At 47.8% G+C, this 17,987-nt stretch overlaps 1 protein-coding gene across 1 annotated transcript in view; it reads right to left on the bottom strand.

The window, feature by feature from the left end:
• Positions 1-17,987, bottom strand: part of Fhad1 (forkhead associated phosphopeptide binding domain 1) — a 136,725-nt gene that overhangs the window by 67,809 nt on the left and 50,929 nt on the right. Inside the window, exons 13-15 of the mRNA XM_045150005.1 lie at positions 16,523-16,675; positions 13,704-13,899; positions 884-954 (exon numbers count right to left, since the gene is read on the bottom strand). Of these exons, the coding sequence (XP_045005940.1) occupies positions 884-954; positions 13,704-13,899; positions 16,523-16,675 (420 nt within the window). The remainder of the gene's footprint in view (positions 1-883; positions 955-13,703; positions 13,900-16,522; positions 16,676-17,987) is intronic.

Here is a 17,987-nt window from a genome sequence, read left to right as displayed (position 1 = left end):
AGTGAGAAGCCCTGTCTTATAAAAACAAGGTGGAGCAGTGATAGAGGAAGACACCCAACATCCACCTCTGACACACACACACACACACACACACACACACACACACAGGCACCTATGCACATATGTCAGGTCTACAAGCGTCCCAGCTCTAGGTACTTTCATATGATTTCCTATTCAGAAAGTGATGACAGCCACAGTATTGCATCAGATTAATGAGATAACAAGGGGCAGTCCTCACCCCAGTGCAGGGGGCACTCCAGGTGCTCCGCCAATGGATGCTAGACTTACTAGTCAGATTTGCTGGTTGCAAGAGCATAAACTGTGAGCTACGAATCAGCAGGCCTGCGCTTCTGTCTTGATTTTTAAAAAATATTTATTTATTTATTGTTTGCTTATGAGAGAGAGAGGAGATAGATAGATAGATAGATAGATAGATAGATAGATAGATAGGGAGAGAGAAAGAGGCAGGTAGACAGAGAGAATGGGCACGCCGGGGCCTCTAGCCACTGCAAACAAAAACAAACTCCAGACGCATGTGCCACCTTGTGCATCTGATGCTTTGCATGGGTACTGGGGAATGGAGCCTGGGTCCTTAGGCTTTGCAGGTAAGCGCCTTAACCACTAAGCCATCCTTCTTGGCTTCTGTCTTGATTCTTTAGCCAGATGGTGGTGTGGCTATCAAGTCTCCACCAACCTCTCTGGACTTTGATATCTGCCCTGTCTCAATCCCACTGTGTGCAAATGGAGACTCCTGTAAGTTTTGGAGGATATGGCCCCAACTCACTCACAGAGTGAACACGGATTTCCAATGCAGTGCTGTGTAGATGGGGCATGGGAACAAAATGAACTTGGTGGGGGGGGGGGAGGGAGACAAAAGCATTACCTGGAGTTCCTGGTTCTGACTCATAATTTTCTTGGAATGTTCCAGAAGATATATCAGATACAAAGAGAACCCTTAAAAACAGAATAGGAAAAGGGTAAGATTGATGCATCTCTTTGGCTTTCTGCATAGTGTATTTTTCTCTTTTCTTTCTTTTTTTGCATATGTGTAGATTATGTGTGTATGTGATGTGTGTGTATGTGTGTGTGCACATGTGTGTATGTGTGCACATAGCTGTGCATGTCCCATGGTCAGGGGAGAACATTGAGTGTTCTTTTATTGTCTCTCTCTCAACCTGGAGTGACTATCAGTCAGCGAGGCTCAGTGGTTCTCTAGTCTCTGCTCTGCTCTCACCTAGGTTCTCAAATGTGCTTGGCCCTGCCCAGCTTTGTTGTTGTTGTTGTTAATGTGTTGAACTGACAGCCTCTGGCTCAAGTAATCCTCATGATTAAATGGCAAACACTCTTAACCGCTGAACATCTCCCCAGCCCTTTTCTTCCCTTCCTTCCTCCCTCTTTCTCTTACTTCCTTCCTTTCTTATTCATTCTTGCTTCCTTGCTTTCGATGGGATCTTGATACACAGTCCAGGCTGGCACTTGTGACCATCCTGCTTCAGCCTTCTAAGTGCTGAGACTACAGGCAAGTACCACCACACTCGGCTCTGCATGGTGTCTTATCAAATTCCTAAGCATTGCAGAAAGGAAAAGGAAGGAAGGAAGGAAAGAAAAAGGTAGAAGAAGGGACTAAGAGCAAATGAACAAAAGCAGAATCTGAAAAAAGGCAAGGAGCTGGTTTTCCCTGTTGCATCTGCAGCAGAAAGCAGCCTGGGGGCACCTTGGCTTTGCCCCATGATATTGATTTAGACTGTTGGCTCCCAGCCTGGTAAGAGAGAAGATACACGTTCCAAGCCACTCTGCTGGAGGTAATCTGTCAGGGCAGCACACAGCAAACCACAGGGGATGAGGGCAGGTGGGGCCTGGGGAGAGGCTGGGCTTCCTTGGACAGCTGATGGAGGAGGGAGGTGATGTTGGATGGGAGGCTGAGGCCCCTCTGTGGGGACCGGGTTGGGGGGGGACAGTAGCCTGAAACATGCAGACCTGATTTCAGCATCTTGGAAATGAGCTGAGTGTCGCCTATGTGCCTGGTGCTCCACAAAGCCATGAAGCACTTCACACTGTGGAGTCCTGTCATCGCCCCATTTGATAGATGAGGCAGAGGCTCTGAGCCCCTGTGGCGGCCAATGGCTGGGCTAGGACTCAGCTCCCAGCTGCGGGGTCTGTCACAGCTGCTCCAGCACTTGGCTCACTGAAGAGCACTTTGGCAGAACAATAATCGAGATGGATTAGAGAGGAAGGAGTGAGCTGGCTATCTTTCCTGTCGTGCTGCCGGCCTGGCTGGGGCCATGTTCTGCTCCAAAGGGTTTCAGAAACTTCCCTGGTCTCTGCTGACTAAATGCTGGTAGCGCTTCACTCCCTCACTGCAGTCCTGAAGGAAAATGTTGTCCAGATGTGGCCCATGTGCGCCAGGTCTCAGAATCTCCTCTGCAGTAGAGGCAGAGGACTCAGCTTGGAGCCCAAGGGATGCCCAAGTGTTCAGGGCTGATAATCTGCACTAGGTTGGAGAAGCAGGCCTGGGGAGAAAGGATGAGGGACATGGAGATGGGAGCTATTGTTTAGATTCCAAAGAGGGCTGGTCAGCAGGAGCTGGGCACGGCAGTCAAGGCTAGCTCTTCCTGTCCAGGAGCCTGATGCAGATTAGGAGAGTCATCCTCTTACTTGCGAATAGCCAGGTCCAGAGCCCCATCTGCTGCCTCAACTGCCTTTGTAAAATTTTTTCTTTTAGTTTTTTTTTTTAAAATTTTTGTTTATTTATTTGCAAGGAGAGAGAGAAGAAGAAGGAGGAGGAGGAGGCAGAGGAGGAGAAGAGAGAATGGTCACGCCAGGGCCTCCAGCCACTGCAAACAAACTCCAGATGCATGCATCACTTTGTGCATTTGGCTTTACATGGGACCTGGAGAGTCGAACCTGGGTCCTTTGGCTTTGCAGGCAAGTGCCTTAACCGCTAAGCCATTTCTCCAGCCCGTAAAATGTTTTAAGAATTAAAAATATTTTCTTTATTTGCAAGGAGACACAGTGAGAGAGAGGTGGGGGGTGGGAAGAGGGAATATGGATGGGTGTGCTAGGGCCTCTTGCCACTATAAACAAACTCCAGATGTATGTGCCATTTTGTACATCTGGTTTTCTATTTTGAGTTTTTTTTTTTCTCCTCTCCACCATTCATGATGACATGTTGATGGGCCCTGTATTGTGCAAGTCTTGTGCAGGTCATGACAGTCACTGTGCGGTCATGAATACAACACCCACTTCATGTCCCTCTGCCTCCTGAGGGCTGGGATCAAAGGCATGTGCCATCATGCCGGGATCTTTCAGTCTTTTCACCCCTCCCCCACTTCCGCAGTGTTCCCTGAGCCCCAGAGAGGGAGATACAGATGTCTCATTAAAAGCAGAGCACTCAGTGTCACTTCTCAGCACTCTGAGGAATTTTGAGTCCCTCCTGATGGACTTTTTATGTGGGGTCCAAAATATGCTCCTGTCCCAGCATCTCTCTGCTGACAAAGAGGGCAAGAGTGGAGGGCCAAGAACGGCACTGGAGAAGGCATTCCCGTTAGTGACAGGAGGTAGGAGAGGGGCCTTGTTAACAACTAGAAAAGCTCGGGGTGCAGCAGGCCAGGGAGCCAATGGAAAGAGAGTTCAGAAAGCCCAGAGCCATGGGCAGGCCAGAGGGCACATCGCCTGAGCAACATGGCAGCCTATCAGTGCAGCGCCTGATGGGGGCAAGAGGCAAAGGGAAAGTAGGAAGCAGGCAGGGAAGATGGGGTGTCGCACATCCTCAATGTCATGAGTGGGGACAGGAACAGTAGGAAAAAGAAGCAGTAGGCTCCATGAGGAATTCCTTTCTGAGACGGTACAGCCATTGTTTTGCTGTTGCTGTTTTGAGACAGGCTCTCATGAAGCCAAAGATGAACTAAAACTTGCTATGTAGCAGAAGATGACCTTGAAGTCCGATCCTCCTGCCTCCACCTCTGGAGTGCTGGGATTGAATCCAGGGCTTTGCGCATGCTGGGCCAGGCACTCGACCAACCGAGCCACGTCCCCAGCCTCATAGAGTTCTCTTATGTGTGTACTTGACTGCAAAGGGAAGGAGGGAAAGTCCTGGCAACCAAGGAAGAATCTGCCATTCAGGACCTGGGGCAGCAGCTCCCCAGGGATGAGGAGAAAGAGAGGGAAGGCTCAGAGGAGGGAAGAGCTGCATCTGGAAGGAGGACGCAGGGGGTGGAAGGAGGGAAGGAAGGGAGGGGAGGAATAGCGGGGCTAGGATCTAGCTCAGTTGGTGGAGTGCTTGCCTCCTAAGCATGACACCCCCCCCCCCCCGTACTGTGAAAAACAAAACCGAAGGTGGAAATAGAACAGAGAGGAAGGGAACGGAATGTGCTCCTGCCTGGCGCCTGTCTCTGGCCTTGCAACTTCCTGAGAATTTCCAGCGTGGAAGAATGAGAAGAATAATGTCACAACAACTGCTGTCAAGCATCAAGCACCTGTTATTCTACACAGGCGCACTGCCCAGAGCTTTGGGCTGCGAATGCATTCACATTTGCAGGAGAAACGACAGCAGTTCAGGAAGGGCCAATGATAGAGCCTTGAGTGGCAGAGTCAGAATTCAGACCTTGGTCTCTTATTCCCTATGAAAAGGGATTGGAGGGGCTGGAGAGACAGCTTAGTGGTTACCAGCAAAGCCAAAGGACCCAGGTTTGGTTCCCCAGGACTCACATAGAGCTGGATGCACAAGGTGGTGCATGTATCTACAGTTTGTTTGCAGTGGCTAGAGGCCCTGGCATACCCATTCTCTTGATTGCTTGCTCTCTCAAATAAGCAAATAAATAAATAAATAAATTTAAAAAAAAAGAAAGGAAGGGAGGAAGAAAGAAGATTGGAGGCTCAAGGGAGAGGCTTTTGGAAGAAGTGTGTGGCCAGGATACCAAGATGGCAGGAAGCAAGGGGCTTGGCTGACACTGGCCATAGCGAGCAAAGTGGTTTTTGGTGGCTGAATCAGTGAAATGCATCTGGGCTCCCACTCAGCTGTAACCTGTGACCCGGGGACCAAAGGGAGGGGCAAATCACGGTTGTACGCGTGGAGGATCCACAGATGATTAAGGGGAGAAGGGAGCCAGGGAGGGGGAAAAGGGAGATCCAGTGTCAGGTGTTTCTAGATTAGATGTCATACATTGGGATTTTGCTTTTCTGGGAAAAAAGCAAGTCTTCATTATACTTTTAGTTACAAAGCCGTATGTGTTCATGATAAAACCCCAGACCTTACAGAAGTTTATCATGTGGTGATCTCATGGCCGTACCTTCAGTGTTCCTCACAGTAGGCAGAACACAGAGGGCCTCCATAAATAGTTGTTGAGTGACTGAATGAAAAGTAAAGGCCTTATGCAAGCCAACTTGTTGGGGTAGTGCTCCCTACAGTTGAATGTCTTTTCTCCAGATGTCTCTTTTGGTCAGCTAGTTTTTAAAAAGCAAACAGGTGGGGGTGGGGAGCAGTATGCATAATATATTATGACTAGTTTCTTTTCTTTTCCTTATCTGAATATATTGTATCTCATAGATTTGGGAGAACTGGTGATTTCTCATATGTGCAGAGAAGCCTTTTCCTTGTACTGACTTGCAGCAATAGATATGGACAAGGGAGTTGCAGAGAAAGCTGTGAATAGTCCTTTCTTTCCCTTATCAAGGGAGCCTGGGAAATGAGTGGGCATGGGGGAATGCTGAAGACTTTCAAGGTTCCCCTTTGATACTTCCTGTCTTCCCAGCACACCCTTCACCAATCAAACAGTGAGCAGCACACACGCAAAGCCAGGCAGGGTGCCTCCCAGCGAGATTTCAATGTTAGCCCCTGCTCTTAGGCGACCTGGCTTACTCTGGGCTTATGTCAAGACTTACTAACTGCTAGCTGTATGTTTTATTTTTTCAAGGCAGAAGGTGTGCTGGTTAGAAGCAGAAGCTTTGAGATGGAAGGGACTCGGACTCAAGCCCAATGTGCACTACTGGGAGCAGAGTGACAAGGCCCTTGTCAGGCCTCTAAGGCTAGGGAGCTTTTTCTGCTGCTGCCAGTTGCAGTTGGGGTCCAGATAAAATCACCTTGGTGGCCAGGTGTGGTGGTGCACACCTTTAATCCCAGAGCTCAGGAGCAGAGGTAGGAGGAGCGCCATGAGTTCAAAGCTACTGTGGGACTACATAGTGAATTCCAGGTCAGCCTGGTTTAGAGCGAGACCCTACCTTGAAGAACCAGCTCCCCCCTCCAACAATCATCTTGGTGTAAGTCAGGCTGCACTGCCCAGATATATGCCTGGTCACCATCCACTTTAAATAACCAGACATCTCTCTCATGCCCTCCAAGGCTGAGGGAACATGGGAGGGACAAGAATGTATGAGACATAGGATTGGAGGGAGTATTTTGGGTCACTGTCCTCTGGATATGAACTGGCTGGGGCATTCATGACCTCCTGGTAGTGGTCATTACCCCCACAAGACCTGAACTATATTGAGCCCATCAACATTTTGACATAGTACCCAGGTATAAAACACCTTACACAGTGCTAAGTACCCAGGAGTTAAACTCCTAGCATGGTGCTAAGTACCCAGGAATAAAATACCTAATGCAGGGCTGAAGAGATTGCTCAGTGGTTAAGGTGCTTGCCTGCAAAGCCTAGAGACCCAGGTTTGATTCCCTAGTACCCACATAAAGCCAGATGCACAAGGTAGCACATGATGTATCTGGAGTTCATTTGCAGTGTCTGGCAGCCCTGGCATGCCCATTCTCTCTCTCTCTCCTTACAAACAAATAAATAGACTACTAAAAATATACCAGCCTGTGGAGGCCACTGAGAGTATAAGAAGAGTCTTGGGGTTCCTTGCCAATACCCCAATATATGCCAACACACCAATAAATTTTTAAAGACAAACATCTACTGCAATGCCAAGTACCCGGGAATAAACACTTGCACCCACAGTGTGAATCTACCACAGTCCTAAAACCCAGGTACAAAAGACCCAACATAGTGACAAATACACAGGAGGAGTCAAGTGTCAGAGAGTCCCCATCCTTCCCTCAGGAACCAGGGATGCATAGGCCCTTGGGTGTCTGCAGATGACAATGACCAGATGAGGACCCTTGTTGGTCTCAGTAATGTGAAGCACTTTGGGTCACCTTATCCTGCTGGAGTAATAATAAAAACAGGTTTGTTGAGCTTGTCTCCTCATTTCTGAGATGAAGACCATTGTCTCTGCCTTCCTCAGCTGCTGTGAGGGCGAGCTGAGGCAATGCAGGGAAGATGGTGAACATGGTGTGTAAGATGCATGCACTCGATCATGAATGGTTCGACCCCTCCCCATCGTCCTATTCCCACCACCACCATCTTCACCACTACCCTCACTTATACCACCACTACACTTGCCATTACCCTTACCACCATCATCACCTTTACCACCACCATTGTTATCATCACCTTCACCATCATCATCACCATCTTCACCATGAGCAGCAGCATCACCATTATCATTGCCCTCACCCTCACCACCATTTTCACCTTTACCACCACTATTATCACTTTCATTATCACCATCATCATCATCACCTTCACCATCACCATCATCACCACCTTCAATACATCATCTTTACCATCATCATTATCTTCACTATATCATCACCTTCACTTTCACCATCACCATCACATTCACCATCACCTTCACCATCATCATCACCTTCTCCATCATCTTCACCTTCACTATCACCTTCACCTTCACCATCATCACCACCTCCATCACCTTCACTTTCACCTTCACCATCACCATCATTACCTTCTTCATCACCTTCACCTTCACCATCACCTTCACCTTCACCATCACCACAACATTCACCTTCACCATCATCATCACCTTCTCCATCACCTTCACATTCACCATCATCATCACCTTCTCCATCGTCATCACCTTCACTACATCATCACCTTCACTACATCACCATCTTCACCATCATCACCTTCACCATCACCATCACCATCACCTTCACTACATCATTATCTTCACCATAACCTTCACTATCACCATCACTTTCTCCATCACCTTTACTACCATCATCACTTTCACCATCATCACCATCTTCACCATCACCTTCACCATTCTCTCAGTCTTTTGGGACCTCCCCCTAATGCTGCGTGTACCCTTTCTTTTACCACTTCTTCCTCTTCTGCTGAGTGATGAAGGATGGCTTCTAGCACTAACCTTTCTGTTATTACCCTTCAATCTTTTCCCCTTGACTTCTTAAGAAATATATATATATATATATATATATATATATATATATATATATATTTATTTATTTATTTATTTATTTAGAGAGTATGAGCATGCCAGGGCCTCTTGCCACTGCAAATGAACTCCAAATGAATGCATCAGTTCATGCATCTGGCTTTATGTGGATACTGGGGAATTGAACCCAGGCCAGCAGGCTTTTGAAAGCAAGCACCTTTAACCATGGAGCCATCTATCTCCCTACCTTATCTGGACATTTTAGAACCATGTTGTGATCATAGACTATAGCCAATAGACCATTGTTTCACAGCAGGTGCTTCATAGAACATTACTCCAGGAGATGCTAGCTGAGGATAAGGGCAGCAAGGAGACCTGCCTTTGGGGGCACATCCTCTCCTTCACCCCATTCTTGAAGATGCACTGTGAACATCAGAGCAATTCTGCAGAGTGACAGTGTGACATTGCTCGAAGCTGATGACTCTGAAGTTCAGAGAGAAAAATGGGCCTGAGAAATGCTGCTTAAAGCCAGTCTTTCTCAGCCTTCCTGGAACTGTTAGTTTGACAGTTTAACTTTACAGCCACATTTCTTTACAGTAGCAGATGGTTAGATTTACAGACACAAGCACAGATGACTGAAATGGTCCTGGGAGTGGGAAGGGGTCCATGTACACACATCTTGGCCCAGCTGCGACCAAAAGAGATTAGGGTCCGCTCTCTGGGAGCTCCTGTCTGGAAGGACAGAAGAACTCTGCGCCATAATCCACCTGCTATCCTGTGTGCTAAGTACCCGGCCGTGGTTCCAAGCATAAGGACAGTGACTCAAGAGACACTGGGCCATTGGAAGCACCCAGCCCTGCCACCTCTCTGCCTTGGCCTTCCAGTCCCCCTTTCTCCATGTAGACGCTTAGACAAATTAAGCTTATTTTTACTTTTGCATTTTAAAAAGATTTATTTTTATTTGTTTATGAGAGACAGAGAGAGAGAGAGAGAGAGAGAGAGAGAGAGAGAGAGAGAGAGAGAATGGGTGTGTGCCAGGGCCTCTAGCCACTGCAAATGAATTCCAGACGTATGCACCACCTTGTGCATCTGGCTTTTGTGGGACCTGGAGAATTGAACCTGGATCCTTAGGCTTTGCAAGCAAGTGGCTTAACTGCTAAGCCATCTCTCCAGCCCACTTTTACATTTTTTTTTAAAAAAAATATTTATTTGAGAGAGATAGGAGAGAAGGAAGTAGATGGAATAGGCATGCCAGGGCCTCCTCCAGCCACTCAAATGAACTCCAGATGCATGTACCACCTTGCATGTCGGGCTTTACATGGGTACTAGGGAGTCAAACCTGGGTCCTTTGGCTTTACAGGCAAGTGCCTTAACCACTAAGCCATCTCCCCAGCCCTACTTTTTCATTTTAAGTATATTTTTCTCTCCCTCTCCCTCTCCCTCTCTGTCTCTGTCTCTGTCTCTCTGTCTCTCTGTCTCTCTCTCTCTCTCTCTCTCTGTGTGCGTGTGTGTGTGAACAGGCATGTCAGGGTCTCTTGCCGCTGCAAAGGAATGTCAGGCACATGTGCCACTTTCTGTGTCTGCCATTATGTGGGCACAGGGGAATTGGATCCAGGTTGGCAGATTTTTTTTTTAGCAAGTGACTTTGCTAAATTACCTCCATGGCCCCTAAAAGCCTTACACTACCTTCTGGCTGACCCTGGAGACACGCTAGCTGTGGGTGTCGCAGCTTTGGAGGGTAAAAGTCACTCCTACACTCTCAGCCCTTGCTGTAAGAATGGCATATTTCTGCAGCTTCTCTGCATAAATTTCTACAGAAAAAAATTTTATTTTATTTTTTTGCTACCATCTCCAAAATGTTTCTTTTAAAGGTACATCCATGGGACTCCCCCTTCTCGCTAAATATTTTCTTCCTAAGTGAGAATCACTCACATCTATGGTTTAACTCACTTATCTACCATCCATCTATCCATCCTCTCACCATCTACTCACTCAATGTAAATTTATCCATGTACCAATCTACCCACTCGTGCATCCATCTATCCATCCACCCATCTACCCACCATCCATCTACCCATCCATCCACCCACAATCCGTCTACCCACCCACAATCCATCGGTCCATCAACCCATCCATCCACTCTCCCATCGTCCATCCATCCATCCCTCCAATGCCATCCATCCCTCCTATGCACTCGTTCATTATCTCCCTTCCATTCTTTCTCTCTTTCTCCCATGTATCCCATGGCAATTTCTGGTGCTCCCATAATGCCATAGAGCCCTCCTGAGTTCCAGGAAGCAATGCCACCCTCTATTTCCAGCCAAGGCATTTAGGTAGAACTGCTTGATATCTCAAAGTGCCTTCATACTCATCTGCCCCCTTGAACCACATCCAGCAAGGCAGAAACATGACAGCCACACAGTTCTCTTCCTTCCTGTCACTTCCATTTTGAGCATATTCAACTCCACCATGGAGGCCTATTGACTCGTTACTGCCTAAAGACCCTAGAATCTTCATTTTCTCCATCCCTACTGCACCCTGAATGACAGCCCACTCCCCGTCTCGGCTGCTGGTGCTGCAGGCTGGCCACCCTTGAGTAACATTTCCACTTGAGATCAAGGTGATAGTCTCAAGTTGTAAGCTTGCTCCATTAGTTCCTTACTTAAAATCTTTCTTTGGCTTTTTTTTCCCCCCTGTGCATCTGGCTTTCATGTGGGTACTGGAGAATTGAACATGGATTATTAGGCTTTACAGGCAAGCATCTTACCTGCTGAGCAATCTCTCCAGCCAGCAGGTTTTGTTTTTCTGAGATAGGGTCTCTCACTGGCCTGGAGATTGCCAAGTAGGTTAGACTGGCTGGCCATGGATCCCTAGAGATCCACCCATCTCTGCTTCCCCAGCATTGGGATTACAAGTGCATGACACTACATCCAAACTATTTTCCTGAGGACTGAACTCAGGTCTTCATGTTTACAAGACAAAGATTTTACCAACTGAGCCATCTCCAATCTCCCCACCCAATGTTATAAACATTTCAAGCATAAAATTGGACAAGTTTTGCAATGAACATTCATATACCCACAATCAGAAGTCTACCCATTTCTGACCTCACTGCGTCTCTGTCTTGCTCTGCATCTGGTGCCTGGTAAGCAAGCAAGGGATCGGGACCAGCTGAATACGTGATGGTGGGTGCCACACAGTGAACTCCCCTGCCACTAGGCATACTTATGACATAGAACAGTGTGCGCTGGTTGACATGGAAGGGACTTGCTGCTACGGTACCATTGGGAATAAGCCTAAGGACTTTGGAATCCATAAAACATTTTTTTGTAGAATTAGAAAATCAAGCTGGGCATGGTGGCACATGCCTTTAATCCCTGCACTCAGGAGGCAGAGGTAGGAGGACCACCATAAGTTCAAGGCCACCCTGAGACTACATAGTGAATTCTAGATTGGCCTGAGCTAGAGCAAGACTCTACGTTGAAAAACAAAAACAAAAACAACAAAAAAATAGTCAAAAGCTGGAGAGATAGTTCAGTAGTTAAAGATGCTTAATTGCAATGTCTGATGGCCCAGGTTTCATTTCCAGTACAGTATAAAGCCAGATGTACAAAATGGTGCATGTGTCTGGTGTGGCAAGAGGTCCTGGGGCACCCATTCATATTCATTCTCTCTCTCGCTCGCTTTCTACTTGAAAATAAATAAGTAAAATTAACATATGTAGGTAATTCCTATTCTGGATGCATTTTTTTTTTGAGGTAGGGTCTCACTCTATCCCAGGCTGACCTGGAATTTACTATGTAGTCTTAGGGTGGCCTCAAACTCATGGTGATCCTACTACCTCTACCTCCCACGTGCTGGGATTAAAGGTATGCACCACCACACCTGGACCTTGCTTTTTTCTTTAAAAATTTTTATTTATGAGAGAGAGAATGGGTACACCAGGGCCTCTAGCCACTGCAAACCAACTCCAGACACATGTGCCACCATGTGCATCTGGCTTACATGGGTTCTGGGGAATTGAACCTGGGTCCTTAGGCTTTGCAGGCAAGTGCCTTAACCACTAAGCCATCTCTCCAGCCCTCTGGATGCATTTTAATCCTCACACCAATGCTAAGAGGTTGTGCTCCTTACTACACCCACTTTGACATCAGGCGTCTTCCTGTCTCTCCACCTTCCTCTTCGAGATACACTGTGATGGTTCCTTTCACTGTCAGTTTGACAGGATTTAGAATAATCATGGAAACAAATCTCTGGTCATGTCTGTGAGGGATTTTCTAGATTAGATTGTATGTTCATGAGCATGTGTATGTGGAGACCACAGGTGTGCCTTGGGTGTTATTCCTCGCTTGCCATCTACATTTTCATTTATTCATTCATTTTGCTTGTGCGTGTGTATGTATGTAACATGGTTGTATGGTTTGTGTGTGTGTGTGTGTGTGTTGGTGGTGAATGCACATGTATGTGCCCTTGTGGTGCTCCATGCGCTTGCCTGTGGTGGGCCATGTTTGTCTGCAGTGGCCTGAGTGGAGATCTTGTTTGAGCTGGCTTATTTTACAGACCCCTGAGCTCGGGCTTTTCTTTCATGAGCTCCTGCGATTCCCAGATCTGCTTCCCCAGAGGACCTTGCTGTTCATCGTGGGTTCTGGAGAGTCAAACTCGGGTGGTCTCAGGCCCCTCAGGCTCTCACACTTGCTGCTCGGGAAACACATTCAACCGCTGAGCCATCTCTCCAGCCCCCATCCACCTTTTTGAGACAGGTTCTCTTACTGGTCTGGAGCTCTCCAGTTATGCTATAATGACTGTCAGTGAGCTCCAAAGAGTACCCCACCACTATGCCTAGCATTTTTTAAAAAAATTTTTTATTAACATTTTCCATGATTATAAAAAAAAATATCCCATGGTAATTCCCTCCCACCCCCCTGACACTTTCCCCTTTGAAATTCCATTCTACATCATATTACCTCCCCATCTCAATCATGGTACTTACATACATACAATATCAACCTATTAAATACCCTCCTCCCTTCCTTTCTCTTCCCTTTATGTCTCCTTGTTAACTTACTGGCCTATTTTCCTTCTCACGCAGAAGCCCAATCATCTGTAGCTAGGATCCACATATGAGGGAGAACATGTGGAGCTTGGCTTTCTGGGCCTGGGTTACCTCACTTAGTATAATCCTTTCCAGGTCCATCCATTTTTCTGCAAATTTCATAACTTCATTTTTCTTTACCGCTGAGTAGAACTCCATTGTATAAATGTGCCACATCTTCATTATCCACTCATCAGTTGAGGGACATCTAGTATGCCTAGCATTTTTATGTGAGTTCTTGGGATCAAGCTCTGGCCCTTATGCTTTGCAAGGCAAACACCTTACCCACCGAGCAATCTCCCCGGTCTGTCACTGTGATATTTTAGAGACATATAACTATGTGAGAGGAAAATGCCCCAGTAACCTTTGTCGGAGCTGGACAGCTGGACACCGAGGTCCCTGAGTAGCTGCTCCATTTCCTCCAGCCAGGACAGTGCCAGGTTCAGGATGTCCAGCGTCACCTTCTGGAGCGCCGACACAGGTGGGGTCACCTGGAGCTGCTGAAGGAGTCCCACCTCCCTCTTCAAGCTGCTGCTGCAGCAGGACGTTCTCATGCAGGCCTGCAAACAGACAGACGGTGAGCCCCCCCATCGTGTGTTCAGAAATGACCCTACGTGTGACTTTAAAGGGATAATTCAGGACCTTGGGACTTGGGAGGTGGCTGAGCAGTGAAAAGCACTTGCTTTCAATGCTTGATGGCCCAGGGTTCAATTCCCAAGACAACCATATTACTCAGATGCAAAAAATGATGCAAGCCTCTGGTGTTCATTTGCTGCAGCAAGAGGCCCAAAGTGGACCCCCCCCCCCACCACAAATAAAAACATAAAAAATAAAAAGACGATTCAAGGCCTGGCCAGGAGGCAGCCAGTGCAGTGTGCCACCACCCCCACGACGGCCCAGGTTTCTTCTATTTATCTTGCCAGTTTGATTTTCTTGCACTCTGGGATGTTGGATGGCTGAGGGAAATCTCCCTTTTGGGCTGTGCAATGCCAAAGACAAATTCTCAGTGCCGATGTGGCTGACGTGAGAACCAAACTCGGCTACCTCTAGTCATTAGAATTCCTGTCAAGATCCGCGCAGAAGCTGGTCAGAAAGCGCAGCTTCCTGATTGCTTGGAAGAGTGCTGACAGGCCAAAATTTGCACAATGTCCCCAAATAGTAGCTGCTGATGTCAAGGGAAAGCAGAACCAGCTGCTGCTGGCTCCAGCAGGCTCAGGGCGGGCCCCCAAGGCGCACCCAGCGCCCCATCCCACCTCCTGCACAGGCAAAGAAGTGGAACTATAGCCCCCATCCCTGGGCCACAACAGAAAATGCAAATAATGACAGGGACTTTTCTCTGGAAATAAGAGGAAACTTTTTTTTTTTTTTTTTTTAATTCTGGAGCTGGGGCTTCCCAAAGTTGTTACAATTATCCTTACATATCTCTGGGGGATTGGTTCTGGGGCCCCCTACTGGCACCAATCATCATTTGAGGGCCCTCAAGTCCCTTATAAAAAGTGGCAGAGTGACCGGGTGGATAAGTTAGCAGGTAAAGTGCTTGTCCCTAAGCATGAGGACCTGAGTTTGGACCCTCGGCACCCTGCAAAGCCAGGCATGGTGGTGCAGGCCTGGACACCCAGCTCCGGGGAGGCAGAGGTAGAGGCAGGAGGATCCTCGGGATTGGCAGGCCGGCCAGCCAGTCTAGCTGAATCAGTGAGAGACTGCCTCAAAAAAAAAAAAAAAAAAGGTGAAGAATGACCGAGGTAGTCACAGGATATCAATCTCTAACTTCCACATGGAAACACACCTGAGCCCACACATGTATGAACGTACATATCACATGTGCAAAAAAAGGTGTGGTGTTTGAATAGGAACTACGTGTACCCTCTTGTGTACTTTGAATCATCAACCTAGCACAACGTACATGGCAGGGAGATACTTGGTATCTTATGTTTCTTTAAATGAAAATGACATTAAAAGCATCTGGGACTGGGGAAGATAGCTCAGTGGTAGGGCAAGTGCCTAGTGGGCCCAGGCCCTGGGTTGCACCCCCAGCCCTACGAAACCAAACAAACGCCCTAAACACAAACAAAACTTATCTGGCACATGGCTGGCACCTTGTATGATTAGTTTGCAAGAGCAAAGGAAGTGTGCCCATGCTCAGTATGGGTGCATGCTTCTGACCTGCGGCTAGTTGAATCTGTAGAACGTGGAACGTGCGGATAGAAGTAACTACTTAGAGATGTTCAGGCCTCTTTTCTCAGCCACATCAACTTCCTCTGGGAGCCTTCTTTTCTTTCCTTTCCTTTGCTTTTCTTATCTTCTTGTTTCTCACGTGTGTGTGCATGTATGCTCGGGGGTGGTGTATGCGCCCATGCAGCACCCACGTGCTTGTCTGCGGTGGTCACAGTGATGCATCAGGAAGCCCACTCCATAGCTCTTTGGCCTTTTCTTATTTGAGCCAGTCTGTTACTGACGCAGGGGCTGGCCATTTTATCACAAGCGTTGGCAATTCTCAGGTCTCTGCTCTCCATGGAACAGGAGTTACAGACGTGTGTGGCCGTGTGTGGTCCTCAGAATAGAACTCAGGCAGTCTCTCAGGCCTCCTTAGGACCTCATGCTTGCACCAAGCCGTCTCTCAAGCTCTTTTTTTTTTTTTTTTTTTTTGAGATAGGGTCTCATTTAGCCCAGTCTGGCCTTGAACTTGCTATGTAGCTAAGGACAACCATAAATTCCTGGTCCTCTTGCCTTCACTTCTCGGGTGCTATAATAGGTATGCACTATTGCACCTGGTTTGTGCAGTGCTGGGGATCGAACCCAGGGCTTTGTGCATGCTAGGCAAGCACTCTACCCATCAAGTTACATCCCCAAGCCCCTGACTTTTTTTGTTTGATTGTTTTTTTGAGGTAGGGTCTCACTCTAGCCCAGGCTGACCTGGAATTCACTATGTAGTCTCAGGGTGGCCTTGAACCCATGGTGATCCTCCTACCTCTGCCTCTCAAGTGCTGGGATTAAAGGTGTGCGCCACCACACCTGGCTCCTAAGAGACATTTTTGAGGCCTCTGGGTTTTTGTTCTCCAACAAGAGCAACAGTTGATATAAAGGAGGGTATTTCTCTATATCTGATCCAGCATAGTTTTTCAAACAAGTATCACAGATATTAGATAAAAGGGGACAGCCATGGAGAGTGTCATGTGGGGCTACCTGGCAGCTGTCCAACAGTGTCCTCAGCTTCTCCACATGCTCCACAGTCTCTTGATGATCAGAACTTCTCAGCTGGGTCTCCTTCTGCAGGCTCCACTTCCTCTGCTGGAAGCTGAGGCTGTCCTCAGTGGCCTGGACGATTCTCTCTATCAGCTGGAGGGACAAGAAGACAGAGGAATGTCACAGGCTCTGTGATGCTGCAGCCCAACTTCTCAGCTCAGCAAGTGGGTATGAAGGCCCCAGGATGTTGGCTCAGAAAGAGAACACTAGGGGCTGGAGAGATGGGTTAGCAATCAAGGCACTGCCTGCGAAGCCCGAGGACCCATGTTTGACTCTCCAGATCCCATGCAAGCCAGACACACAAGGTGATGCAAACGCACAAGGATACACATGTGCACGAGGCAGTGGCTGGAGACCCTGGTATGCCAATTCTCTCTCCCTCTCTCATAAAAAATACAAAAGAAAAAGAAAGAGAACATCAGTCTGTCGCCAGGACACACTGCTTAGGCGATGGCCTGTAGTGTTGCTCTGAACTTGTTCCAGAGCCTTCTGCCTTTGTGGCAATGACTTCTATTACCTTGCCAGATGTCCCATGTGCTCCTATACCTAGTATAAACCACCTACCTGTGTCTTTGTGTGTGTGTGTTCAGGTGCATGTGCACACATGTGGGCGTGCATGCGGAGGCTCAAGGACAATGTTAAGTGACGTTCCTCAGGAATGCTGTCCACCTCCTTTGAGATAGGGTCGCTCACTGTCCCGGAGCTCACCAAGTAGGCTAGACTGGTTGACAGGTAAGCCCCAGGGACCGTCCTCTCTCTGCCTTGCCAGGGTTGTGGCTGCAAGCGCATGCCACCATTCCCAGTTTTACTTTTCTCTCTCTCTCTGTGTTTGTGTGCATGTGTGTGTGTTAGGCATGCCAGGGTATCTTGCCACAGCAAAAACCAGAGCTTGTGCCTTTTTTGTTTTCATCTGGCTTCTGTGGGTGGCTTGAGAATTGAACCCAGGCTGGCAGGCTTTTCAAGCATGTGTCTTTAACTACTGAGCCATCTTTCCAACCTTTTTAAAAAAATTATGGATTGTGAGACAAACACTTTGCTGACAGAGCCATCACCCCAGCTCCCCATCTGTGCTTTCATTATTTTCAAGTACTATTTATTTATTTATTTGCAAGTTTGCGTGGAGGAGAGCAAGCACCAGGGTCTTGCCACTGCAGACAAATTCCTGTCTGGCTCCACAGGGCTGGGGAATTGAACCTGGGCGGGCAGCCTCTGCAAGCAAGGGCCTTTAAGTACTGAGGCCATGTCCCCAGCACCCGCTACCTGTGCTTTCTCACCTATGCTTGACAGAGCTGTGGAGGGCAGCAAGGTAACTATTATGGCCTATCTACATTGCCATGGTCATCTCTTCCTTTGGGAGGGACCAACCAGGCCACCCCTTTGCTCACAGGGCTAGTGAAACTTCAGT

The sequence above is a fragment of the Jaculus jaculus genome, chromosome 5, assembly GCF_020740685.1.
Source record: "Jaculus jaculus isolate mJacJac1 chromosome 5, mJacJac1.mat.Y.cur, whole genome shotgun sequence".
Classification (NCBI taxonomy): Eukaryota; Metazoa; Chordata; class Mammalia; order Rodentia; family Dipodidae; genus Jaculus; species Jaculus jaculus.
The sequence above is the reverse complement of the archived record's forward strand: the minus strand, read 5'-3'. Positions and strand labels throughout refer to the sequence as shown.